Raw genomic sequence first — 27,732 nt, 5'->3', positions numbered from 1 at the left:
AGGCAGCTGCTCAGGACACTGCTGTTTTGTCTGTACCACCCCGAGCATGCTGGCTGGCTGGCTGTTTCCTGGTCTGTCTCAGCGACCCCTCTTTTGAGCCGGTTGTTCTGCTATTCCCTGGGGTGGCCAGAGCGTGTTCGGCGAAAACCAGCCTTTTCCTGGCACTTTTGCCAGCCCCCCTGAGGGACTCGTTGCCACAGGGAGCAGAGGCATCAAGCCTGAGACACAGCGGGTGCCCATCTGTTTTACCACCCTCTAACTCCTGTGGCTTCCAAGGAGCCCCTCCTGATGTGTCTCAGTGGTCAAGGGCATCCAACCAGGCTCATAAAAAGCCCCATGGACATGAGTGGCCGCTTACAGGGCCATTCTCTGCTCTGGGTCTCCAGCTTGGCTTGCAGCTTAATGCACTCGTGCCACCATGCTAAAATCCTCAGCGCATCTTCTCTCCTCCACCCATACCCCTCCCAAGCCATCCCCAGCATCAGCATCAACATTATTATTTTTTTTTTCTCCAAATCTCTTTCCTCCAGGCACCAGAGAAGGTGCATTTTACACCACTTTATCTCCGTCATGCATATGTCAGTGTTTCAAACTCCAGTTTAATTGGAGTCACGTCGCTGGCTGAAAGTTGGCTCTCTTGGGTCCTTTCCATGGAGAATATGCATTTTGCCTCAACCTTTCTCTACCTCCCAACGAAACCTGTCTCCTCCCTCCTTCGTGGAGGGAGCTGGGGCTTGCACATCCCGGCATGCACAAGGGTCATGCTGCCAGCTTTTAGGGCATCTCTCACTCTCTCCTTCTTCCTCTGAGAAGAGCATACATATTTTGTGTGTACATATGGGTTTTTTTTCCCCCTTCTTGGTTCATTGAGTGTTACATCACCTTTCACTCCCTTTGGTGCTCCTTCCACATGTGCTGCTTTGGATTTGTAGGTGGGAGTGGGAGGGAGCCCCTCTATGGACAAGCTAAGAGGGAAAAAGGGAAGAAAAAAACCTAAAAAGAAAAAAAAAAAAGGAATAAATATTTGGGAGGAGGGCGTTTAAGAGGAGAGAAAAACAAATCAAAGCTGGTGCCAGGCTGGAACCGGCAGCTGGTTGCCAGCGCAGCAGGCTGAGAAGTTGTTGGTGGAAGCGCTCAGTGCCATGTTTGGGTTGCTTAAAAAAATACACCCTCCCTCCCTCCCTCCCTATTCTGCCTCTGTTTTTCTTCTGGCCCCACAAGCAGGAGGAGGAATTCGTTTGCCAAAAACAGGCTTGCAGGAAGTTTGTATTTACAGCAATGCCAAGGGATGCAAGAGGAGTATGTCCTGCCCCGTGACATGTGTGTGTGCACATGCGTGTGCGCCCGTGAGCAGTGCAGCTCGCCTGAGCTTGGGCAGCTGTGAGCTGGATTGGACCTGCCAGGCGTGTTGTGGGTGCAGTGGCTCTCCGCTCTGAGGAGATGCCAGTGCATTGGCAACCATGGCACGATTTTTTTTGCCGATGTGAGGGGAGGAGGTGGGAGGGCTGAGGATGGAGCAGAAAGGGGGGTGGGGGGTGGGGGGGGTGGAAGGTTGTAACGCTTGGCTGGAAAAATTTAGAGGAGTACAAAGGAGTGAGCAATGAAAAGGGGTGGTGGGAGGGGGGGAAAGGAGGCTGTGAACTGGCTGCTGTGGAGGTGGGAAGAGATTTATGTTTGCCGAATGGGTCTGGTTGGCAATGGGCTGGGAGGGTGTGGGGTGCCACAGGCGAGGTGGGGGGTGCCATGGGGAGGCTGATGGCCCCGGCGGCGAAGCGGTAGGGCTTTATTTTCTTCCTTTCTTTCCTCCTCCCTCCACTGGGCGCTCGGAGGAGAAGGCAAGACAAAAAGCTGAACCGGTGCCAAGAAGGAGCTGCAGCGACTCGAAAATGGCACTCTGCACCGCACTAATATTTCGAAGCTGGGCTGCGCTGGAGAGCAGCGAAACGTGCTGGGAATGAGAATGGCTGCGGCCGCGGGGCCGCTGGCTGGGCTCAGGGGTGTTCTCCCGCCTCTCCGCTTCCCCTTCGCCTTTTAAACGTGACCCTCTTCTCCCCCATCATCTGCCCCCAGTGATATTTAGGCATTCTGGGGAAAAGAGGGGACCCTTGCTGGGGACTTGGGGTAGAGAGGGAGCAGAAGAGGGGCGGCCCCTTGCACCCTGGGGCTGGTGCAGCGTGGGAAGTGCCTGGCAGAAATGCTCTGCTTGTAGCCGGTCTCTAGCCCGTGTGTGTCTGTTACGATGCTCGCTGGAAATATAAGCAGAGAAGGAGCGAATGTGCTCATCCCCTCCTGCCATCTCTGTATTGAGGAGGGATTTTTATTTTTTAAATTTTCTTCCTAGGGAGGAAGAGAAGACTTGATTCCCAGGGAGTTTTCTGATTGTTTTCCTGTTGCCACTCCTTCCCCTCCTCCTCGCTGTCCTCCTCCTCCTCTCTCCGTACCCATAAAGCTGCTCTTGTGGCTCTGTATCCTGATGCAAGGTTACTTGTAGGACACACAAATCTCTGCAAGGTGCAGCGTCTCCTGCGTCGGTGTTCCCCTCTGTTTCTCATTTGCTGGGGGACGAGGCAACTTCCAGGCAGCTCCACGGCTCAGCTGAGCTGGTTAATGCAGTGTCGGTGCTTTGATTGCAAAAGCTCCTTCCTGCAAAGCCTGCTTGGATAAAACAGACAAAAAAAATGATATACGGCTGAAACTTCAACAGGAATTTAGAAGGTTAATTAATTTGCAAGGGATGAGCTGGAGTTTTGCTGTGATTTTTGTTTGAAAGAAAAGGTTTTGTCCTGCATTTGTCCCCTCTTCCCTCCATTCACAGGCTAGGAAGAGGTACATGAAAGTACATTTTTTTTTTTATATGGGATTTTGATTTTTAAAAAAATCTTTTTAAAATTGTTACCAGCACAAGCATTCTTATATTAGTCCAATAGTTGAAGCTGAATGGAAAGATCTTCCACCACACACACACACACAGATACTCCTCTCTGGATCGCGCTGGCATTTGGATCTGAAGTTTTAGGTTAGCTTTACAGAAACTGGAGACTGGAGAAAGAGAAAACCCCTGCCTTTGGGTTTGAAAATGGGTCCAGATCCTGTTTTAACAACATTTTTAGCACTCACACAGCCAGCAGGTCAAGTTCAAGGAGACTTTTCCGAAGCACGGGTAGAGGCTCATTACCTTGCTGCATCTCAGAAGCTTGTGGGTTGTTGGGTTGTTAGCTTGGCCCAGTTTGTAGTCCCAGGCGTGGGATGATCCCGTGACCCATCTCTCACCTGAAAACCATGCCCTAGTATATATCCAAACCAATTCAAACCTCACCTTTGGTTTCAGGCACGTGGGCCTGGTTTTGGAGCACCTAATTCTGCTCGGGTAATGCCTTTTGGAAATACCGTGATAAATAGTGGGGAATTTAGGGAGACTTAAATGTGTTTTCCAGCCTGCTCTCCTCACCCTCTTCTTCTCACAGCTCCTCGCATATCAATGGTCCTTCCTCTGTGGAGGATCAAAAGATCAGTCCCAAATTAAGGCTCCTAGGAGGTGCACTCATTTCTGAGGTGATGCTAGCAGGCTTTGTATGAAGTAGGACGTCTGCAGCAACCGATCTCTCACCCTTCCTCCTCTCAGTTGTGCCTTGAACCATGTAGATGCTGCAGCTCAACTTCATATTGCACAGAAGAGATGTTGTTGTCTCTTCTTGTGTTTTTCTCTTTGTCACAAGTGAGGGGTATGTAGTGCTTGGCCCAGGAAACCTTGGACAGGATGAAGAAACCATGGCAAATGACAACAAGAAGGTTGGCCAAGTAACTTGGAGTAATCTGTGTGCCATTGTACGTTCCACTAGATCCCACCTGTTCTTCATGAACAAAGTATACACATAAAAATACGTGGGTTTGTATGCACACATGTGCTTGCTGTTTGCTTTTCAGTTGCCTCTTTGACTTAATGAGATGAGTTGTGTATTTAAGCCACCATCCTCACCAAGGGCACACACCATGCAGACCTTGCCTGAATTTCCCAACAGTCTTTGTTGATAATTTTGGCTGCAGCTGCACCTCTTTCTCTGGCCACAACCTCCTCTTTTTAAGCTGAGATCCCTGACCATGGGATGCCAAGCTACAAAAAAGAGTGCCAGGAGTGGGGATTAAAGCCCACATCAAAGTGAGCAGAGGACACCCTGATGGCTGTCCTAACCTGCCACACACCTGCACAGAGCATGGCTCACACTTTTAGATGTGGAGCCAGCTTGTGTTTACTACTGATTTAAACCTCTTAATACTTCAGTTAGCAAATAACAATTCCCAACAGATTTATAGAGAGGATCCCAAAGATACGGACAAATATTAATGTGGACCAACAGCATCCATGTGCACAAAGTAGCGATGTGGTGTTTGTTATTCAGGAAGGTAAACTGAGGACAGCGAATGAAGAGACTTTCCTAAACCTTTATATTTCAGAGTGCAGACCTCTTTCATTTCCTCGATATCTTAACAATGCTCTGGAGTCAGGGAGCTTGTCCATCTTGGGACAAAAATGTTACTCTTGTACTTTCCAAGTGGTCCAAGTAAGCCATCTGGGCAGCTTGGTCATACTTCCCAAGAAGCATTGCAAGGCATTGACAAGGCAGCTGAATGTCTTTGTCTTTATTTCTCCCTGTATCAAAGTGTCTTTGGGTGTATTTCCCTGAAACATGATGTCTCATGAATCTCAAATCCTTCAAATCCCTCATCCTTTTAACACTTTATAATGAGAAATGTTGTCTGCTTGGAGTTGTTAGGAGATGACTTGTGTCTAGAAGGGTTAATCCGGAGGACTCTTCCAAGGCTATCTTCCACCCCTTCTCCCCACACCTTCCCCACTCTCAGTCTTTTATTTTTTTGGGCCGGTAACCTCACATTTCTGTAATCTAAATGTGCAAATGCTTTGCAGTCACGGTCCAGTAGCTGGGTTAATCTCAGACCCCTGGAGTGGCAGATGGCTGATTTGTTGCTGATTCCAGTTACAGAGAATCGTGCCACCTATTATCTTTGCACAGGCTGCTGCTTAAAAGGATGCCTTGGGCAAAATCAGTGAAAAGCAAAGCAAAGAAAACACTCTCTGATCTGCATCACCACAGGTGAAAATGTAAAATATTTCACCTTTGTGTGAAGGGCTCGAGAGGTGGACAAAGAGAGGAGAGGAGGCAGGAGGGGAAGAAGGGGAGAGGAAGATCTCATTTTCGTACCTGAATTGCAGAAGCACAGGGCAGAGCAAGTTTGCTGCAGTCATGATGTTGAATCCCAAGCACTTATCCTATTTTAAATGGTTTTGCAATGTGGCAATCCTTGGCTTCAGCTTCCTGTTTTAACTCTTAAACAAAGCAGGCTGGTTGGCATCCTGTGACACCTTCCTGCTCTTCCCGAGCCTTTCCGACACGGGTTGTCATAGGAATCCATGGCACCACTCCCTGCCGCCATGGTTCATTGCGTGCCCTGTGGCTGCTGGGGAAAGCCGTGATGGCCCCATGGTGCTGCCATGCTTACCAGGGCTACTTGGGAGGAGAAACCTACACATCTGTGTGGATTAGGGAGAAGCTTGGGGGACCTTCCAAAACTGAGCGGGGCTGAGGGTGAACCCCAGCACAGGGTGCTCAGAGGGCCCTGGCTGGCAGGTGGTGGTGGGCATGCAGAACGATGTAATGAAATGGAGAAGGGCAGAGCAAAACTTTGGATGCTTGTGACCATTTTCTGCACGGTCATTCCCACAATCAAGGTTTTCTCTTTTCTCTTTGCTCTGGGAAACGCCACAGAGTCAGATGAAGAGTTTGGGAAGAGAGTGTGGGTTCCCTGTGCAGAGTCCAGTGACGAAATCTGTGAACAAGGTAAGAACAAGGGGTTATGGCTGTGAAAGTTTTTGTTTCTTCCTTTTTCCCTTCCAAACCCATTATTGCAGTGTTAGACACGAAATTTAGGATGTGCATAGCACAGAAACTGATATTCCAAGCGCTAAGCGAAAGAGTCGAAAAAGATCAAGCTAAATAGGGCTTCTTTTTAATGCATGCCATTATGATGGTTTGGGGTTTAGAACAGTTTGTATTGTATCCAAATGTTCTATGTGTGAATAATTGTTACCAACCTCCTGACACCAGGACCTAATTAGGAAGTAAGAGCCTTAAATAGGCCATTTGCGTAGTGAGCTTCCATATGTCTCCTTGCGCAATTTATTTGCTTCACTCCATTGAGATATAATGAGAATGAAACTCCTAGAACTGCCTTTGACTCTGAGGCTCTCCTCTTCATCTCCTCTGCAGTTATAGCCCACTATTAAGAAGATAATATCTATTTCCCTTTGTTCAGAAAGAAAAAGCTACTGTACTGCTACTCTTATTCCAGATTGCCCAAGTTTCTCTATTTCTGAGTTTCCAACGGAAATAGAATGAGAAATGCCAAAACAACCTGCAGCCTAAGAAAGATGTAATGCTGTCAGAGAAAGCACAAAGAAGGTTAAGATAGGGTGATCTTGAAGGAATACTACTTACCATATCTATCTCAAAACCCTGCTGAAAAGCAATGTTGTGGTATTTCAGTCAATAGATATATTGTATAGATGCAATTTGAGGAACTCAATGTATAGATGCAATTTGAAGAGCGCTGTGTTGGTTCTGTTTGGCTTTCTCCCTGCTAGGATGTGAGGAAGGCGGAAAGGTTGGTACAAGGCTGCCTGAGTTTTGTCTTAGTTTTGAATATTTAGCTCAGCCTGGATCAACATGCTCTCTGGGGCTCTCTGTTCATGTTATGTTGCAGAACTTTGTCTTTAAATATGGTTTGAGAAGATATCCTTTATTTCCAAACACCTCGTACATGCATGACTCCACCCCATGCTTCAAGTGTCCTGCTTCCTTCTTTTACTCCCATGAACCCAAAGTCAGCAAAACTTAAACGTATGATTGAGTACCATTTTCTACCGGGATGAACTTTAATGAGCACTCAAGGTTTTGCTTTTGTTTTCCCCCAAATCAGGGCCTTATTTAGTTTCCCAGTGAAAGACAGTTCCACTTGCAATGATTTTGTTTATGATAATTCACTTGCACGTTCCCTTCCAGGAATTGTCATTGCCTTCCAGAAGGGAGGTTAGTGCTGGTCTCCTCGCAGTGATAATTATAATCAGACCTGTCAGCCTTCACACAGTCTACGCTTATCACTTGCATTTAGGAGGATTTTTCCTGAAGCCTATTACCAGTGCTGCTTCTTAGGGAAAAATAGTCATGATTTTTTCTGCTAATCTTTGATGGCTCTCAGCTTTGAAAGCTTGGAGAGGAGCAAAATGACTGCCAGTTGCAGTTAAAGAAACTGTCTGTTGGTTCTGGTGTAGAGCTCTGCATCTGGAGAGCCAGGGAGCAGGCGGATAGTCTGGGAAATGCTGAGGGGTTTAATTTTGTTGTGACAACTCTTCAGGTGTGCGGGAGATGCAAAACAGTGCTTTTTCCAATGGTAATGCTCACAGAAACCAGCTCTGCACACCCACTAGATGAGGGCTTCAGGTGGCAGGTGGTTGTTGGCAGTGGTACCCTCTCTCCCTGCTGTTTTGGGCAGCGATCTGTGGTTTTGCCCATGTTCAACCACCTGGATGCAGAGTGGCCAGAGAAGGGGCTGCGGTCAGTGCTGGAGGCGATGGCTGGCATCCAGGGACGGGCGCAGTGCGGGACCAATGGACCCACTGCCACCGGCACACCGCAGTCCAGCGGTGACCAACTGGACAATGTGGTGGTGGTGGGTAGGATGTGGTTCAGTGTTTTATTCATCCCAGGATGTTTGAAAATTGTCCACCCTCGTGTTATTCACTGGGAAACACATTGCCCCATTTACTAGATTTCCCCCCATTTTCACTCCATTATTCCTATTGATATGCTAATAAGCCCCCTTTCTTTGCTTTTTGCTTTTTGTTAACTTAAAAAAAAAAAAGTAATTTTTATTTTCATTAATCTAAGCGAGTGATGTATCTTTCAGACCCTCCTATGTTATCACCGTGCTCTTTGCATGTTCTCAGAGATTTGGGTCCCTTGATTTTGGCAGAATTTGAGGATTGTCAGCACTTTATAGCTTTTGTAGCAAAGGAAATGGTGGGAGAGTGGGAACTCTCGCGTTCTCTGCAGCTATATATTTACAATGTGCAGGGATATGATTTGCCTTTGTTTTATTTAAATTCTGGCAACTAGAGATTTATTTATCAGGTGTCACTCCCTGAAGGAAGATAAATGTCATATAGCAAAGACTTCATCTATTATACAAACAGATTTGAAAGCTTTGCTATTGCATTCCTCTGCCTGCCGCACGGAGTAAAATTGCCTTCGGCTGAACAGAGACAGAGTGATACTTAGCGGTAGCATCTTATGACCTTTTGATCAGTTGAGATCTCAAGCCATATTAGTGGACAGATTATGATGTGATGGAAAGAGGGCCAGGAATAGCCTTTTTATCATGAGATCCTTCCTATGAATATCCTTCTTCGGTATATTCAGGTGGTTAATCACTAGGGCCAGGACAATCATTTGAAAACAAGGGAGCGAAATACCAGTACAGGCAATCCAAATACCCTCGGGTTTGCCAACTACAGTTGGACATTACAGCTTACAGTTTCTCCCTAATATTGTCCTACCCTCCTGTTTCTATCAAGGTTGTGGGTGACCTTGCAATATTTCCAACTACTAAGAACCCCATTTTGGCAGAAAGTTCTACACAAAATGGACCCTGAGTCCTTGGACCACAGGGGAGCTGCAGTCCCCGACTCAAAGGTACGCACATGGTGAATATGGATATCTGACTGCAAAGGGGAACGTTCACATGGAAATGTCTCTGTGTCGTTTTTGAGATAACAGTGATGCTTAAACCTATTTCAACCCTTTTTAGGAAAAAAATGCAGGTTTTAAAAAATGCATAGCCCTGATAGTATTTTTCTTTTTTACAGAGCCAAACAGAAACAAGAACAACATTTACATTGATCTTACCTACCTGCCTGTACAGGGTTACTCCTTAAACTTTGCTGTAGGTTTAAATTAGCCTCCTTTTTATCTTAATGGCCTATATGAATCTTCAACCTCCTTGATAATTGGGCATAAAGGAACTTTTTTTCATTTCTGACTCTGCACGTCAGTAATGGTTGTGCCAAAGTTTGATCTGGCTGCTGTGACCACTTTTAGAAGGAAGGAAGGATGGACACGTGTTCGTGAAGTCCGATGTAAACGCATTTGGGTCTGTCTGAGCCTGAGCACATGCCCAGGCAGCTCATGCTGGTTATGGAGCACGTAGCATAGCCCTGTACACCTTAGCACAGGGGTATCCGAGTTGTACACGTTTTGTTTCCTCTTGAAGCCAAACGAGCTGCTCATTTTCCTGATGGGAAGAGGGAGAAGGGCTGGCCGTGTGCGAATACCAAACTGCTGTCAGTGCAGTGGGGATGCTGATGCATCAGGTCTGGAGAACAATAGCTGCCACAGCCCTATGGAAACTCTTTGAAAATGAGAAGGTTATGGAGGTGGAGGAAATGCACAGCAGGACACCGTCTCCTCTTATCTCCCCCAGCCTCTTCAATCAGGTGCCTGCTGGGCTTCCCACTCCTCCTGCCTTTTGCACTAGATCATAGGATCATAAGGTATTAGATTCTACTGGCATGAAGTCATCCGCCATCCTCCTGGCATTATAGCTTCCTGAGTCAGGGAGCCGCCACAAAATGCTGAGGTTGTGAGCCCACATGGTGCTTCTAGCTGCAGCTGCCAGGGCCACAGAGGTGTCCAAATAGGAGCTGGGTGGAGACACCAGCTGCCTGACACAAGTCTCCACCACCTTTTCTTTGGGAAAAGCAGCCACTGCAAAGGGTGGATGGCAGCCTTGGTGCTGTCGGTTCACCAAGAAAGTGCCATTGCTGAAATACAGCTGGCTCACTATGATAAGGTGCTCCTTCCCAAGCTCCATCTGCAAACCACAAGTCGGTTGCTGCACGGGTGATGCCTACAGACAAACACTGTAAGCGTCACAAGCGAAACCATTCAAAGGGGTGGGTTTCTCTGAACGTCTCCCATCTGAGAGTAAGAGCTTCTGATGACAGCTTTGAAACCTTTTCACTGAGAAGGCTTTGTGGTGTGTGTGGTGAAGTGGGTGTAGGTACGAAATGTTTCCCCTGCCTCCCTCCACTGCCTCGTAGTGCTTGAGTGCCTGTGGGGTGTAGGAGGGTGCCCAGATTTGGGTGACACCATACCAAGATCTTCCCTCTTGGTGTGGGATTGCATTAATGCTGCTGTGCCTTCTGCCAGATGGTCCCTGCCCTGATATAGTCAGTTCTTCTCAAAGTAAAGTGCTTGTGTTCAGCTTCTTGTAGCTCAGAAGGACCTATGAAAACAGACTCGCTTTGCCTTGGGCAGCTCAGCAGAGAAATTCCTGTGGGACATCTTATGGTCCTCCAGTGTAGCATGGTTAGAGCCTATGGCAACTGCTTGAGGTGGAATGCTTTTTTAGGGGTATGCAATTTAAAGTTGCAAATGATGAAGATGTAGGATCAGGCAGATGACAGTGGTGTGGGAAGGGAAAAAGAGGACAGTGGTTTGTTTATGAAGTTAAGCTGCCCATGTAGAACTTTGTCATTTTAAACACATAACATCTGGTTCCTTGCAATTTTATTCTTAGACTGCAGACAGCAGTAATCTACAGTTTCTCACTGAGTAAGAGTGATATCACGAACCAGCAAAAGATTATTGTTATAACCAAACTTAGAGCCATACAACTCCCTTCTCCTCGCTGGAAAGAGGTGATCTTGGGCAGGAAAAGGTGAAGAAGCACATATGACATACCAGTGTCTTAGGCTGCATCTATCTTAAGCAAGTTAAGCAGTATCTGGGAACGTCGCTCGGCACGGGAGTGTGACTGGGTATACTCAAACTACTAGACCAGTCCTTGGCACGCTTTTGGTCCATGACAACTAGCAAACTCTTAAATCATTCATAAGCATGGACCAGGGTTCATTCCAGTGAGCCGTTTGCATTTAGCTGCTGCATTAGAGAAGCTAAGACATGGTGGCGAGCAGAGATACGAACCATTCTGTGCCAGTTGGCCTCAATGCCTGGGAATATTGCTGGGCACATTTAATTTACTAGTGGCTGAAGAGGCTCAGGCTCAGCTGAGAAACTGGACTTCATCATCCTAAACTCCATTTGTCTGCAGTGGGAGAGAGAGGGGAGCCACCCTCAGAGGCTGATTCAGCCTCCCTTGGTCCTGACGTCTCCAAAACAAAGATGGCAGCTGAGGCAGCTAAGCCTACAGGGTCCAACACACTGATAGGGAAAAGGCTGTATTATCCCAGAAAAAGGCTATGTATAGTACAGATGTATTTCCTGCATATTTACTAGTCACCTCCCCTGCCTCTCTGAGCTGAGATTAAAAGAGTTTTAAGCCATTCAGTTGTTCTTTCCTGCAACAGCGAGTGCCACGAGTTATTTTTCTTCAGAGAAAGTATTTCTTTTTTCCTCACCATAGGAAGGCTCCTTTTTCAAAAGGTTCCAGTCATAAGACTGGTGCTCTGTACAATTTCCTTTTGATGGTTTGGTGGTTGGTAGTTAAATGTGTTCATAGGAGGCAATTGTAGATTTATAGATAATAAAACAGCTCATGGAAGGATATGGCATTATGTCTTTTGAATATAAGTAAACCCTTTGTTTGATAAAGTTTTTTTTTCAAGTTTGCCCTATCAATATATATATACACATACACTTTTTCACACTGAAGCAAAAACCTAGGTGAAAAAAATAACTTTGGCTCGACTACTGCAACCAAAGTGTAATGTTTTATCATCTTTTCTTTCATTGAAATCTGTTCATGCACAAAGTGATCTGATATAATACACATTTAAACACATTAAAAAAAAAAAAAAAAATCCCTTCAAGAATACCTCAAGTGTTTGGTCACAGTGGGGATGAAATTATTGATGTAATTTGGCACATATTTGGAAACATGACCTTAATCTGCAGGTTTCAGTGAAGAAGGTATTTTCTCCGGGTATTTCAGTAAGTCAGATAAGTAAATTATATTTTTGACATGTTAAAGATGTTCCATCTTAGACAAAGGAAGCAATATCCCAGTTGTGTCACTGAAACTCAATGCCCTCTGTTGCTTGTTAACAACTGCACATTTATTGTTTCAGTGTCCCAGTTTGCTATCAAGTATCAATGCACTGCTACATACCAAATAATCAATAGTTCTGTCAGTTGAGTATGCCCTAGAAATACAATATTACTGTTAATATTGATCCACACAGCAGAAATCAAGGCATGACACTTTACAGGCATTACTTGCTAGCACCCTGGCTTTTACTTGCAGAGCAACCGGCTTGAAAATCGCTACGGCGTGCTATCCCCCAGGGACCAATGTTTCCTGCACACCCTCCTTCTGTGTATAATAATGAGTACGAACATAAACACAGTAGTATCAGTGCACATGCGACCTGCAGATATGGTGCATATAGTTTCATTTCAACCTTCTGTGGTTTCTGGGTGCAGCAAACCAGCTGCAAAGAGCACCGGTAAAATCAAGCTGCATCAGCTCTGGTCTCCTCCTCTAACGGTGCAGCGGAGCAGCTTGGCTGGCCAAACTAATCAACGTCCCGGTGTGCTCTTCTTCATGGGAAGAGTGAGACGGGCTACAGACGGATGGCTTGAGACCTCCGGCAGCCGCCTTCAAGCGTCGTGAGCAATGTCGTTAATGAAGATTCGTGCGGTTTGCTTGCGGAGGTGACTTCAGGCTCAAGTTATCGGTCAGGAGGAAAAAAGCCCCGCAACATCGAAGTGCGGTGGTAGTGTCAAGAGCATCCATTCTTTGCTCTCCTGCCCCCCCATACTGCCAGGTTGCCTTGGCAGGAAGAAAATGTGGTGCTCCCCATTCCCACATGTGCCTTCACACACACCCCTGTGAGTTTGGCGGTCTTTGCCGTATCTGTAATGGCTTTGCAATGAAGCTGTGAATGAAAGTTTGGCAGATTGATTTTACAATTGTCAGTCTTCCCAGAAACAGCCCAGAATTTCATTAACTAAGATATAGGCATGATTTCCTATAAGCTCTTTTCAGATCTTACTAGGTCCAGATAGATTAAATCAGTATTTTATCTATGTCCCACCAAAATTAGTTGGCACATTATTCTTCATATAGGAATACTATAGCTCTGGTCTCTTGTATTTGAGCAGCAGCTGCACTATAAGATGTTACCATCACTGACAGTGTTTCTTTAATAAGTGGCTCTACTTCAATAATAAGAGTGCTGGGGAGAAAGTAACCTGAACATGAGCAGAGCATAACCTCGGTGAGGATAAGCAAGGAGATGTAGGCATTTGGGAGAAGGCAGTGGCTCCACCATGCCACCATGGCTGGGAAAAGGTGCAGGACAATGATGGAAGGGTAAAAACAGGAGCCTCAGATGACTGGAAGGAGTCCATGAGAGCCCCTACAGAGGTGAGGGAGGAAAACAGCTTTCCTTACACATGCTTTAGGAAGAATGAATCAGGAGAAATGGTACCCTCTGCAGTGCCTCGCTCCCCTCATTGGCAAGGTGGCTTCATCTTTGATTCAGTGCAGTCAGGACCTGCTGTGCTCACAGACGGTATCAGGCAGAAGGGTAAGGTATGAATGGAGCAGGCTGGTAGTAACAAAGAGCCACTTGCACAAAGCCCGCTGAAATCACTGGGAAGACACCCAGAGGCTCCTTTTTCTTTAGGTCACTCCTGTCATAAGAGCCTTCCTTGCAGTGTGGCGGAAGGAGGGGCAGCACCCCAGCCCATGTGGCTCCTGACGTGGAGCCATCTGAACCTTGAGTGACTCACTCTGCTAACATGGTCACGCACTCAGCTGTCCCGCAGGGTCTGAGAAACTTCCCACAGCATATGAAGGAACGTGACTGATGGTGGCCAGGGTCCTCCCGTCGGTGGGAGGCATGTGTGCCGCAGGGTGTCAGCCTTGGGGTTTTTTTTTTAATGACGTTACCAGCTTAGTTTTGTCTTCCAGGTGACCTTTACCCACATCATCAGGGGTCCCCTTGCTGCCAAGGAGCAAATTCATCAGCCTTATCCTTCATCTGAGAGCTTCAGCTTATCTCCTGCATGGCAGGCCATTTAGCACCTCGGAGATGAAGCTCAAGACAATGTCTTGGGAAGTCTATGTGAGGAACAAGAGACGTGTATTATCTCTTACTGGGAGGAAGCAAGGTCAGGTTTGATGTGCTCAGTGCAGTCTGAGTTGCAGGGGAGATGCAATGCAAGGCTCTGTATCTACTGGCATTTCCTAAGACCCGACTTCATATCAAAGATTACATTTCAATACTCTTTCAGAGGGAAGCAACAAAAATCAGCCAGGAGCAGGTATGACTTATAGCCCAGGGTTGCTACTCTGCAAGAACGTGGAGTTAGAGCTGAAGTTGTCATCAGCTGTGGCTGTGTGCTATCAACAAAAGGAGGTGATGCCATGGTTGCACGCTCTTCAAAACATTTCTCCCTCCAGCAGTATCACCTCTTCTCTGTAGAGCCTCAGCAGCTTACTTCAGCTGCTTCAACTGAAACCACAAATGATGTCATGATATATTTTTTTTCATTGGATGGTGAGTGAATGGCCATTTCTGCCCTTATCTCCTCTTTTAGATAAAATGCCCCCAAATGCCGTCATTGAAGTTCAGAGGTCATTGGTGACTTTAAAATCCTCTCCAATTGCCTTGGATCAAAACCAAATGAAATAAAAATCAATGTGACAGTCAAGAGGTCAAGACACCAAAAATGATGTGTCCAATGCAAGCAGCTTGCTGGTTTCAGAGTGTTTCTGGCAGCCATCTGCTTGTTTGAATTTGAGGATGTGACGCTTTTAAAAGTCGGAAAAAAAAAAATGCGCTCGACCACAGTCTTCAGATATTTTACTTGATAACAAGACTCTCTTTTTTGTGCCCATTTTCTTGCAGCCTCAAGAATGTCCTGTTTTGCAATCATACTGTCAGCAGGTGTTCGTGGCACTGAAATACCACAATGTGTAATTCTCTAATTTAAAAAAAAATCTTTCGAAGCCTCAAAACATTTTCTCCTCACCCCTCTTCATGAATGAGCAACAGACTAGAGTGTGTTATTAAAACTCAATAGCCACTATTATTAGTTACATGGTTAACGATTGGCCCTTTTTAGCTAAAGAGATACATCTTTTTCGTGCTACTCCTATTTCAAGTCTGTGGTCTCAGCCTTGTCCTGCGTAACAAAGAAACCAATCCTTTTATGGATGGTGTTAACCGAGACACCAGTGACCGAATCACATTTAAGAGCTAAATTCCTCTTTTATTCTCAAAGGTGGTCAGGATCAAAGCACCGTGAGGCTGAGGCTGGAGAGAGAAACTTGAACTCCTGGTGTATCCTTCCTGTGAACAAATAAAGACATTATAGATTCCCTCGCTGCCGATGTGACCCCTTTAATCAGCAGCATGTCCACAGTTAAGAAGATTATATTGTTGTAGTCCATAAAAATCCCTGCTGCGGCTGGAGCATCATAAAGCAAATATATTATTGTTCTTGGCCCAAAGATTGTATGACATTAGAAGGTGAAGATGGGAGTCGAAGGGTTGGCAGAGACAGGCAGGCAGCAGTGGGAAAAGGCTTCACAGTGCCTATCGACGCACCCAGGTGTGACCGGCTGTTACTGGGGTTGTGTGCATCACACTGGGAGAGGTTTGCAAGAGGACTGTGGAGAAGGCTGGTGGATGTGTAACGAGAGCCTTTCCTCTGCAGGAGAGACAGCCGTGGGGAAGAGATGAAGGTGTATTAGCAGAAGTTGTTTACCCTCTTACTTGGCACTTGCTTAGGGAAAACATTCTTTCTGGATTTTTAAAAAAAATAATATATGAATAAGGCATTCATAAACTAATGAAAGCTACATTTTCATCAATTATAATGGACTCCATTAAATTCTGGACATTTACCACATCACAATGTTTATCTGCAAGGCAGTATTTCCCTGTGCTTAATAAAAGGGAACAGTGGGAGTACCGCAGCAAATTTAAGCCACTTCTAGCACTCAGTGTCAGGATTTTAATGGCACCCACATTACCTTGGCTTCTTTTTATAGATTCATCATGCTTTATGTGACAATACTTAGTTTTTATGTCATGCTTTTCACACATAAATCTCAGCGTCTCGCAAAGCAGGCAGGACGCTATGCCCATTTCAGAGAACAGAAAAAACACCAGGTGAGGTGGTTTGGTTGTAGCTGCAGAGCAGCACTGCTGGGAGCAGACCTTGATCAACTTAAATCCCATCCTAGGCATCCACTGCATCTCCAACGGGAAGCTTTACCCGTTTGTAGACAGGCTTATATGGGGTGTGAATCAAAGACTTGCACCAAACTGGGATGAAGGGAGTGGGCATCTCCCTTTTGGCTTCTTGAGGTGCTGTCAGCTCTTCTCTGACAGAGTTAAGCACTCAGAAGTGGTAACTGCAAGGGAAAATATTCAGCTTGGTAGATAAAACAAATAGCATGAAGCTGCCTGTGTTTTCCTTCCATTTTTATCACTGGCCATAGCCTGTTGGCTCTTTCTAGTGGGATTTTCTGTAAGTCCTGTTTGGCGTGGAGAAGGGAAGAGCTGGCCTCCCCTGTGTTGAACTTGCCTCTTTCTCGTCTTCTGGTCTCAAATTTGCTTTGAAGGCAGCTTGGGTTCAGTCTTCTGAAGCTCTGTAGGACTCACCAGGTCCTGTGCTGGTATCTGGCAATAGCAGCAGCAGTGACTCAGGAGGCACAGAGACGTGAGGGCAACACTGTAATTTCTTGCAAAAGCTAACTGTGGCACTGGGTGACCCATAATTAGCCAGTTGTTTTGGGTGGAAAGGAGCCTGCTTGTTTAAAATGATCCCATTCCCCAACGCCGTGCTTGTGGGGGGGTCCTAAAAGCCCTGGAGCAGGGGCTTAATCCTGAAGCCATCCTTGTGGTCTCTGAGTCAGGAACCTGTGGTGTTCCCAAATTGCTTTGCTGCGTTACAGATGGCCATACTGGCCAGCCTTACTGCAGACTTTGTGGGGCCACGCTTCAGTCCAGCCATGCAATGCTGGCTGTTGAAGGGCCACCAAGTCCCTTCAAATCCTCCGGCGTGTCCTTTGCCATCACACGCCAGACCATTTCACAGGAAGGGGTTTTCTTCAGGAAAAACAAGGGGATTGGTGTCCAGCAGCTCCAGAAATCTCTGGGAGCCACGCTGCCAAACGCCATCTCCCTTCGGCATTGGGAGTCTCCCGGCGTGGAGCTGCCTTTGATTTGCAGTGACGGAGGATATGACGGATGAGCCCCTCTGGGCTCCCTCATCCTTGGAAACGAGCTGTAAATCTGAATGGATCATATCCCAGTGAAATCAGCCGATGAATGAATCAATCAGGCGGGTTCAGAAATCTTCCCACTGCTTACAGGGAGAAGGCGTACTTGAAAACGACTCCCTGATAATTGAGGAGCCATCCCTCCACGTGGCTGCAGAGCTACTGCCACCGCAGCGGTTCCCATTAAGGCAGCCTATGGTCATACAGCTCTCAACAGACGAGAGGAGCGGAGGAGGGAAGCGGGCAATAGCACCCTCCCTCCACAGCCTTGTCTGCTCTATGGACCCATCGCCTGGCCAAGGAGAGAGCTTTCTGCTCCTAGACCTGGATGTCCTCCAAAGGGCAGATCAAGGGGCTAAGACTAGACCTAGGGAGTGGAGGTTTAAAAAAAAGCTGAATGTGTGTCTCAGCACCAAGCCGAGCTGCTCTTTCTGATGAAAGCTTAAGAAAGTGCCATTTCCCAATTTCGTATACCTCAAAGACCTGGCTGCTCCCTACAGATTAATGATTTTGTGAGGCTTTTAAAAAACATTGGGGAAATACTTTGAAGCCTCTGGCTGAAATTTCCCTGTCCGTGCAGGCCTGACCTATGGGGGACAGTTGGTTTTCTGGAAGAGGGCTCAAATCAGAGGATGAGGTTGCTTTGGCCAAAGGGTCTAGCAAGTAGAAGAAGCGTTTCCTGAGCACAGACACTCAGCCATTTTTACTCTTTATCAAATAGTGTGATAAGTATACCAGAGGGTGCTCACACGAGCATTTGTGTGTGTGAGAGAAGGCAATTTTACCTGCATGGTGACTAAAGCACCAAAACCACCCTTTGGTGACATCACCACATGCAATTTTCATCCCTGCATTTAACTCGCAGTATTTTAGGTGCTGCAAGCACAGGGCTGTTTGGTAGCGCTAGATTTGACCTTGCGAAGAACCGGGGGAACACAGAGGTTGGAATGATTCAACTTCCCAGGTCAGACCTATTTCTCTCCATGCATTTTCCTGCATTGCTTAGTTTGTGCAAAACTTCATCTCCCATCTCATGGCCAGTGGACAGAGCCAGGGAAGCGTATCCCAGTGTTTCTGTCGGTAGATACAAGCCTGATACACTCCAGAAGAAAAAAAAGAGCAATCAGCTACATGAGAACTGAGCCAATTAAATGTCTGAGTAGTGTTTCGAAAGCGAACATGGACGGCATCAAAAATTTTCCATCAGCTGTAATAACGCCAATTACTTTGCCAATTGCTGATTCCACTGTGATTTGTTTAGTACAGTCGTGCTTCGGCCTCTTGCCTGGGCCGATAGGCTTTGTTTATGCTGACTGTTCATTTGCAGAGCTTCTCTCTCTGTTTTTTTCTCGTGCTTTCTCTTTTCCCTGGGCCCGGCTCAGAGCCCTGAATAGCCCTCCTCCCCCTGTGCTCATTTTCAGCCGGGGCAGGGTATCGCCAAGGGGAGATGAGTTTCTTGGGAGGAAGAGATGCTGCTGTTGTTCCCAACTACTCTGTGAATGCAAAGATGATCCTCCCTTTCCCTTTCTGCCGCTGAGTTTAAAAAACAAAGAATCCTCCCAAGAAGTCAAGCAGCTTGTCAAGGAAAGGGCAGTTGGGATCTGCTGGGGCTGGTGGCTCTGGAGCTCATCGCCTTTGTTTCAGGGAGAGAAAGAGAGACCTTGTGTCTCTCCAAATGGAAAAGGCACACAAGGACACATGTGCACTCAAAGTAAGTTTCCCTGGAAAAGTGGTGGGAGCTTTTCATTACTGTTTACGTTCGAGTCCATGGAAATTAATGGGTGTCTCCATAGCCACTTTGCACAAGAGCTGTGATTCTTCTCTTGCTAATTGGGGAAGAAGGCTAATCATGGGCATTTAAAGAGTGCATCTGCCTTACTGACTTCAATGTAAACTGCTGTGATATCTTCCAGAGATTTTAAAAGTTGGTTGAATTCCCTTCCCTCACCACTCAGGTCTGGGCTGGGGAGGGTTGGATGACATTTCCTCCTGTGTCCTCCTACTTGAGACAACAAGGGGTGGCTTCATCTCCATGGTGCGTAACATCTTCCTCCCTTAGCAGCCACTGCAGCCTTTAGCTCCTCAGTGATGGTGCATTTTGCATGTACCAGCCTTGCTCCCAACTGCCTTATGTGGTTTTGGTGACCTGCGCTCTGCTTTGCCTCCCGGCTTGTCTTCGCAGCCGGCTCCTGGGTGCAGGTGCCTGGAGAACACCACAAGCAGAGAGCAATAACAAAGCCATAATAGCACCATCCTGACTGACACAGGACCGTGAGTATTTAAGCACTGACAAACAGCAGATAGTTCATGCAGGGCTTTCTTGTGCACCTGGTTTACCCTGGCCTTTTGGTCCCAGGCAGCTGGTGTGATAACATGAGCACATCCTCACTGGGGTGCAGCAGGACTTGTCTCTAGCCATCCCTGGGGCAGGCAGAGGAGCGCCCAGAAACATAATCTGCCACGTGAAGTATCAGCTAGAGGTGAGGCTATCAGCTCTCTATTCGTACCCTGCTATCGGTTTCAGCTTTGCAGCTGACAAATATATAAGTGACACATTTTGCTGTTCGCAGCCCTCCTCATCACCAGGAATTGTAAAAGATCCTCTGGATGTGTTTTCAGCCCTCACAGTTCATACCGGCCACAAATAGACACAAAGCAGTTGAGCTGCTGGCTCGTGTCAGAGAAACATGGCAAAGGAAATTTACAGGGGAACCGTCTAGTAACCTTAAATTGGGAAAATTAAAGCAGGGGTAGGCTTCAGGAGAGGAGCACGCCAGGATGTGGCTCCTTTTTCCAGCGGTGTCACTGCAATGGGCCTTATTCCCCGTGGCCTGGCAGTTTCTGTAGTCCTTCAAAATGCTACAAAATGTGAGTGTGTCTGAAATTTCCCCTTACACAGTCCAGTAGTAATATTTTTTCATCCACTTTGTATTCACTGCAGCACAGCTGCCGTGGACACCAACTGCAAGCCTTATTTTCTTTGTGGGAAACCGAGACCCAATGAAAAATAATTTTTGCAAGTCACAAACCTACTTTGCGATCAAGTTAATGATCAACATAAATGAGAACATCTCCTACCTTCTGTCTTACCTGCAGGATAATCTTGCATTCAAAGATGTTTTACATGTGAGCATTTGTGGAACAGCTAGTAATTCAGCAGTCACTAAGTCCATACCATATTCAGTTAACTCTCAACTAAAACAAACATCTTTAATATTTTGAGGATACCCAAAGATTTTCCTTTTGAGAAAGCAGGTAAATCAAGTTCAGTTAAGATTAGTATCAATTGCACTAGCCTTTTTCTTTATTCCCCTCCATCCTCTTACTGAATACTATTGAGCGTTCATGACATACTAATTGTGTGTGTGTTGCAATATAATAACTCATCCGGAGATTTAAAATGGCAAAGGGATTATAAAGCTAGAGGCGGCTCTGTTGGTATGGCCAGCTTGGTGTTTATTTTAGGGAAGGACCTGTTATCGCAATGCTTAGGAGTGCTGCCCTCAGAGCCCCGACACTTCATGCCCTGCATCTAAGGTCAAAGGCAGGCAGGTCTCTCTCCTGCTGTCTAATCCAACTTTTTTGTAGGGTCATCTGCTGGGTAATAGCAGTATTCAGCAGAAGAAATAAAGCCAAATTTGTCATAGGCCTCATTAGGGAAACTTCACTGTTGGGTTACTAAGTCAAATCCAGTGGGTTCCCATCTGGACACCTTTTCTATCACAGCGCAGGGGAAGCCAAGCAATGCTATTTAACGCAGGTCTCATGCCGAGTACTGCAGACTTTGGTTATGTTAAACCCTAGGAGACTTTGGAGACATTTCTTCTTTGGTCCAAAACAGCAGAATATAGTTTTGCATAAAAAGAATGGGAGAATACCAGCTGATATGATGGGAGACAGCACAAGGTAGAGAACAGGCCATGAGAAGACGTGCTGTTTAACTCCAGCTACTGTCTTGTAGACATTTCTGCATGTGTATATCCCCATCCATAAAATGGGAACATTAGTAATTCTCTATCTTGCAGAGAGTTAAGAAGCTAAATTAATTACTGTTTGTGAAGCTAATTGAGATTCCCAAATGAGTACTGTTTGGAACATTCTAATTCTTATTATTATTATTTCCATTGAGATTTGGCTCCGTGTAATTAGTTTGCTGCATCTGCAAACAGGTATATTCTCTTAAGCTATTTGGAGGCATTCCTCATGGGACTAGCCTGTGCAGAGCTGTGTGGAATGAGAAAGCACTGTCAGTCAGGGCTGAGCCACCTTCCAGCCCTTCTACCTCACCCCAAACCTGCGTCCATCTCCTTGTATGGCTGTGCTCTTCAGAAAGTCACGTTTCTGCAAGTGAACAGAAACGGTTTAAGGAAACCAGCCCTATTACAAATTTATGCATCCATTATAAATTATTATGGTAAATTATACTTGTGTGTGTGCAGTGGAATAAAGCCCAGAGGTGGATTATGTCCAATCCAGGGAGGGAAAAGGTTTTCCAACAGCATTTAAATGTCTTTAGGTTTGGCCATCAGCTTCTGTTGGTTTTAACGTTAAATAAATTCTCATGCAATGTGTACCAGTCAGATATTGTTTTAGTTTATGCTCACAAGTGCCGTTGAGCTCAGTAATTCTGAGCTAGCTCAATATTTTCAAAAAAGTCAACAAAAGCTGCAGCTGTCATTACTGAAGATTCACTTGTCAAACACCTCTCCCACTTAAAAGTAGCACAACAGTAGTAGAACAAAAAGACCTACTAAAATGGTGCTGGTTTTAAAACAAAACAACCCTTTAAGATTATGTAAGAGCTATAGGAAGTATATTGTTTTATTTATGAATGTGGAACTCTGTCTATTCATTATTTCCTGAGTCTGGGTCGGTGTGTTTTGCTTTTCCTTTCCTTTCATAAATAAGCAATAATTGACATTGAGACATTCAAAAGAGTTTTAAGGATCTTGAAACACCAGCAGCTTTGCTGGAGGTTTCATCTGAAAGAAGTTACGTCAGTATGAGCTGGAAAGCTTGGGGAAGTAGACAAAAATAATCGACTCAATGTGTCAAAAAAGGCTGTGCAACTTAGACTGGAGTTGTGCTTGTTTACCTTTCTTATGCATAAAATCTCAGAGGAGATGGGCTCGGTGCTGGGGAAATGGTTTTAAGGCAGCTGAGGTACTTTGAGGTGGTCACATCTCTGTTACAATGGGAATATAGAGGTGTAGGTATTTGTATTCACTTTCCAAGTCAGTGAACCACTCAGGCTGACACCTGTGTCCAATATAATCAATTTTAACATTGTGATTTTTGTGTTTCTGTAATCCTGGAACAATCCTTCAAAATCCATATTTGCCAAGGCAAATATATTTGACCTAAAGGTAACTGGGAGATTCATTTTATACATCCCTGAATGAATAGGAGGCTAAACTGTGTTTTTCAGGACATGTTGATGGACTCTGAGCCACTTGAATGTCTTCAAAGATCTGCCACTGTGTCTCTGAAAGACTGAAATGAGCATTGTCATTGGTGTCTCCTTCGGTAGGAAATGTGTGGTTAGAGGGAGGGAGTTAATATAATAAATAGTTATTTAATCTTCTCTATGTTCAGCTTGAACTTGCAAATAATAGAAGCACAGCCAGGGTGCTTTTGCTTGCTAAGTGTTTCACCGGCTTTCCCCATATTAGCTAATATACCACTGGAAAGAACTGAAATTTTAGACCTGCATTTGCAGGATTCCCCAGCGTTGCTATCAGCAACCTCCCAAACCGATCCATTCAGTTGGTCCTTTGATGTGCAATTAAACCCAGGAAAAAATAGTTTTGTGTAAAGTATAAATAGAAAAGAGGAGAGATAAAGGCGGTGTTGAAGTCACTTGCTGACAGCTTGGCATCCAAATGTTAAAGGTGCATGCCACTACCTCTGCTTAAGAGTGAGTCCTGAAAAAGCTCTGCTCCTTCCCAAATTCCAGCCCCCTGAAAATTAGGCCTTTATTTACCTTGCAGCTACTTTTGTTCAGTTGGAAAGCAAAAAAAAAAAAAAGGTCTATGAGGCCGACTTGATTTGTCTTACCAGCAAAAATGAATTTTTTGTTAGAAGAAAATGACGGCTGCTCTCTAAGACAGTGCTTTTATTAGATTGTTTTTCTCCTTATCTCTATAAAAATAGCATTCTTGCAGGAAGCCATTAGGTTTACCTGTTCTTACTGATGAATAGCTGGCATGTGAAATATAGACCTCTTGCATGTTGCACCTGACAAAAGGGTGAGATAATCCAAGTGAAAGCTACAGTCTTTGAATGAACTTCAGCTGTTAATGTCTGCCATATCTGAAGGCCTGACTGATCTCCTGCCAGTTTTACATTCACGTAACTCCATGGCCGAAGTGGATCTATCGTGCTTTACATCAGTGGGAAATTCGATTTCACCTTCTGGAAGAACCAAAAATAGCTGGTGCCAAAGGATGAGGAAAGCCATTCAAATTCAGGTCTACAAGGAAATGTATGGAGGATGACAAAGGGTGCATTACCTGTCTTAGGAAGGTGGGCATCTGGTCCCAGCTGGACTTCCAGGGTCCCTGTACAGCCGAAACAGAGCTCTGGGCATCGGAGAGAGCCATGCATGCCAGGCATCCTAACCACTGTTATCGCTATCTTCTCTGTACTACCTGAATGGTGTTTGCACAAAGGTTGAATCAGGTCAATGTAAAGCTGGACGGGGTCTCTTGGGTTGTCACATCCAGCTCATGGTGAGTGCATCCCCTGTGTCCTGTAAATCTGTTAAGTTCCATCTTAACCTCCGTTTGGTTTGTTGTCCCCACTGTTTCTTCCAGTCTATACCCTAAATTTATTCATACCCTCTTCTCTCATGCTCACAGCGTGCAAATGCGTTTAAGCAGCTTGCTTACCTCCCTGTTATTAAATATCTGTTATACCAGTAGACAGCAAATGCATCCTCTCTGTCTTGTTGGACTCACACAAGCCAAGAGTTTTTCTCTCTTTTGAGGAGCCCAGTGGCCAGCTGCTGCGTGACTTCCAGCTGGTTGTTAAATTGCTAAAGGATGTTTGGAAACTCGACGCATCCTCCTTGATACTGTGAAAACAAAATCATAGAAAAGTGGGTTCTGAAAGACCACCTGTTCTTTTTGTGCATTTGCAATGATTTTGTAAGAAGATTTTGCCACGCATGGTTTTGTGGCTGCCACAGGAAAATGTGTGACAAAATCTGCTTGTTAGTTTTGTGGCTTCTCAGATGTAGATAAAAGCAGGTGTCGTAGTCGCAACAATAACCTGAGAACAGGAGGTCGGTATCTCTGGTGATAGAGAATGGGGAGAGTCAGGGCTTGGGGCTGAACTCATTTCTAGATTCATATGCAAAGCAGTAATAAATGAGCTACAGTTTATTATGGGGAGAGCATCAGATCTTCCAGCTGCTCTATTAGGACTTCAGACCAGGATATTTAATTATGCCCTGGCCTCCTCCTTTAAGCAGATTATCACAGTGACACACTGACTGCTGTGCCCTGCCAGCGCCCTCGGGCTTTGCTCCTTCTCCTTTGCTCATAGCCGCCCTGCTGTCCATGGAGGGAGGAGGCCGGGGCTGAGAGGAGGGATTGCTGTGGGCAGGGGGGACCCTGGGTTTTGTCTTAGATAAAAAACCAGAATAATCTGTGTTTATGAGAATGGTTAGGATTTTTTTATTGTTATTATTTAGCACACCTGGGATCTTATAAATAAGAAGTCTTTCGATGATGAAAACCACAGCAAGCACGGAGAAGGGCAATTTTGGTAGCTGGACTCCTTTCTTCTTATTAATTTGCCCATCTGTGCACTGCAGAGAGCAGAGACAAGGTCAACCCCCTCCTCTTCACCCCTGCGCTCCCACGCACAGTGCCAGCTCCAAAGCACCCGTGCCAGGGGAACATATCTGTGCCCCCTCCCACCTCTCCTCTTCCAACACCCTCCAGAGGCAACAAATCCACGAGCTGAAGGCTCTGGTTCATCCCGGCAGGATTATGGCTGCTGCGATGCTGCCTTTCCCAGTTTGTCTTTGCTGGGTGCGGGGCTCTTTGAGCAAAAAAACTCCTTTTGCTGCGGAAAAGCCCTTGGTCTGTGCTGCTCGAGGTGAGCCATCTCACCAGGGCTGCCTTTCCAGAGTGTTTATTTTGTCCCACCACAAGCTCACCAATTCCTCTCTGCAGTGAATTTCACTTTCTTCTGCTTTTTGAGAGGGGATAATAGTCCTTACGGGGCTTTGAAGTGCCATGTTAGCGTTGGGGTCACGGCTGATAATACAACTATTACAAGACAAAGGCAGCAAGCATGGAAGAAAGGCATGGTTATGTGGTTTCCTAGTGAGGACTGGTGATTATTATTTAGGTTTTTGTACTTTTACCAGAAAATTTGTTGAAAAAAAGTATAGCGTTTCCCAAATAAATGGGAATTTAGTTGGGACTAAATTCACCCAATAATTTTGGCTCTAAAAATGGAGATAGGAACTCTGGAAAAAACATGAAGTGCTGCTATTTTCCAAGGAAATGTTTCAAATTTTCTTTTTGAAAGGCATACTTTATATTAAGAAAGATAGATAGGGGAGGAAGGATGAAAGAGAGAAAATGTAAATGAGACTGTAAAAAGAATTGGACATTTTTTTTTTCACCCAGAAAATAAAATAATACACTTCCTGAGGTATTTTATGTAGATTTTTTCCCCAAAAATATATTGTTCCTTCAGCTCTTTTCCTAGATTCTGTCACTAGCTCCAGTCCTGAATTGACGTGTGACATGCAGCAAGCGACAACTTCCGTGTGACTTGATTCACCCTTCTGCAAACCTGGGGGTTTTAATGGGTTTCGTTCATTAAACTTGCCCAGCTACTTTCCAAGCTCGCGGTGAGGGCGGCACGATGTACATGCAAAGTCTGGATAGAAACTGTCAGTCCTGTCCGCTCTAATGAGACTTTTCTCCTAGAGAGGACATCAGCATGTATCCCATCCACTACTGTCATATATACGCAGCTTGCCGTATATGCTGCAAAATATTCCTAGAGGTGCATTCCTTCAGTCAGTTTTATGTCAGCTCTCTTCTGATGATAGCAAAATTGTGTTCCCTTAACGTAAGTTTATGGTAAAATAGGTGAAGAATTTTGGAAAACGTAAGGCAATTACTTTGCATCAGTGATAGACCTCTAGTTTATGTTGCTGCTGATTATACGGTGCCTCAGCCAGGCAGGGAACAAAGTCATTGCCTCTGTAGAAAGAGCAACATGAGATGGGCTATTCGGGTATGAAATAGGTACCAGAGTCTATCACGGCAATGGAAAGCAGCAGTCATACATCACAGTATGATATAATTTTTCATCATCTTCTGCCAGCTGAGCTGTGATTAAGGTGTTAGCAAGTTTGTCAATTGTCAAATCATAAAACTGATCATCAGAGTTGCACTAAAATGTGCAAACCTTTGAAGACAAGCCAGGCTTTCAGGCTGATCCAGCACTGAAATATTGGCCTTCAAGTTCCAGTTCCCTCAACCGGAGGGAGATGACGTGCAAGCAGCACCCTGTTGCCCCACATGCCCTTACTGTGTGCACTGTATCCATGCTGTGTCCACATTAACATCAACGTGTCCTGCGTGCTCCTCTCTATCCAGCCGTATTTCAGCTGAGCCGTGTGATGGCATCTTATCTCAGCGAGACAGAGATACACTTAGGGTTGTTTGGGTTTCCTCGCAGTTTCTTAGCGTTATTACTTCAGCACAAAACATAATGACAATGGTTATGTGTAACGGGATTAGATAACTAACCACTAACAAAACAATGGTTACTTAAACTAACAAGCATGAGAAAAAGAAAGCGAGCTGAGGAGCGTGACCTAGAATGGGAGAGGACTGAATAGCAGATGCCTTTGCATTTCTCTGCTGCTTGTAATGAAAGAACACTGAGACATTTGGAGAGTAAGCCAAGACCTGCTCTGATCAAGGGAGCCCCAAGGTGTTTGATTTACAACCAGCTAAAAATGCTGCAAAACTTTGAAAGTGTATTTACAGCTTGCTTTTCCCCTGTCTGCTTGCTGGCACGTATGGAATTACGAGGCAAAGGTTTGGGTTGTTACTGTGGTTTTACTCATTTACAGTTGTTCCATGCACCATTTTTTTGATATTTTATGGATCCCTAAAGATCCACAGGCCACCTCTTGAGAAACAACGGCCTGGAAAGACAAGGTGGAAAATTTGTATTTCATGTATCATTGGAGTTCCTTGGTACTACAGGAAAACTGGGAGGAGGAGAGTTGTGGACCTTGGTTTCATTGCACAAAGAGCCGTCTTATTGTAACAACAAAGGTTTTTCTTTGAACAAAACTCGACAAGTCTGAAGTTGTTGTGCAGTGAGCACACTGTGCTCACAAGGGAGGGCGTCGCG

At 45.4% G+C, this 27,732-nt stretch overlaps 1 protein-coding gene across 3 annotated transcripts in view; it reads left to right on the top strand.

Moving 5' to 3' along the window:
• Positions 1-27,732, top strand: part of LOC143173226 (SET-binding protein-like) — a 260,506-nt gene that overhangs the window by 115,135 nt on the left and 117,639 nt on the right. For 2 of the 3 annotated variants that reach the window (XM_076363439.1, XM_076363436.1), the window contains one exon: positions 5,784-5,855. The exons of the other annotated variant lie outside the window; for it this stretch is intronic. In XM_076363439.1, coding sequence (XP_076219554.1) covers positions 5,784-5,855 — 72 coding nt within the window. The remainder of the gene's footprint in view (positions 1-5,783; positions 5,856-27,732) is intronic. 3 annotated transcript variants of the gene reach the window in all.

Source organism: Aptenodytes patagonicus, chromosome Z, assembly GCF_965638725.1.
Source record: "Aptenodytes patagonicus chromosome Z, bAptPat1.pri.cur, whole genome shotgun sequence".
In the NCBI taxonomy this organism is placed as follows: domain Eukaryota; kingdom Metazoa; phylum Chordata; class Aves; order Sphenisciformes; family Spheniscidae; genus Aptenodytes; species Aptenodytes patagonicus.
The sequence above is the reverse complement of the archived record's forward strand: the minus strand, read 5'-3'. Positions and strand labels throughout refer to the sequence as shown.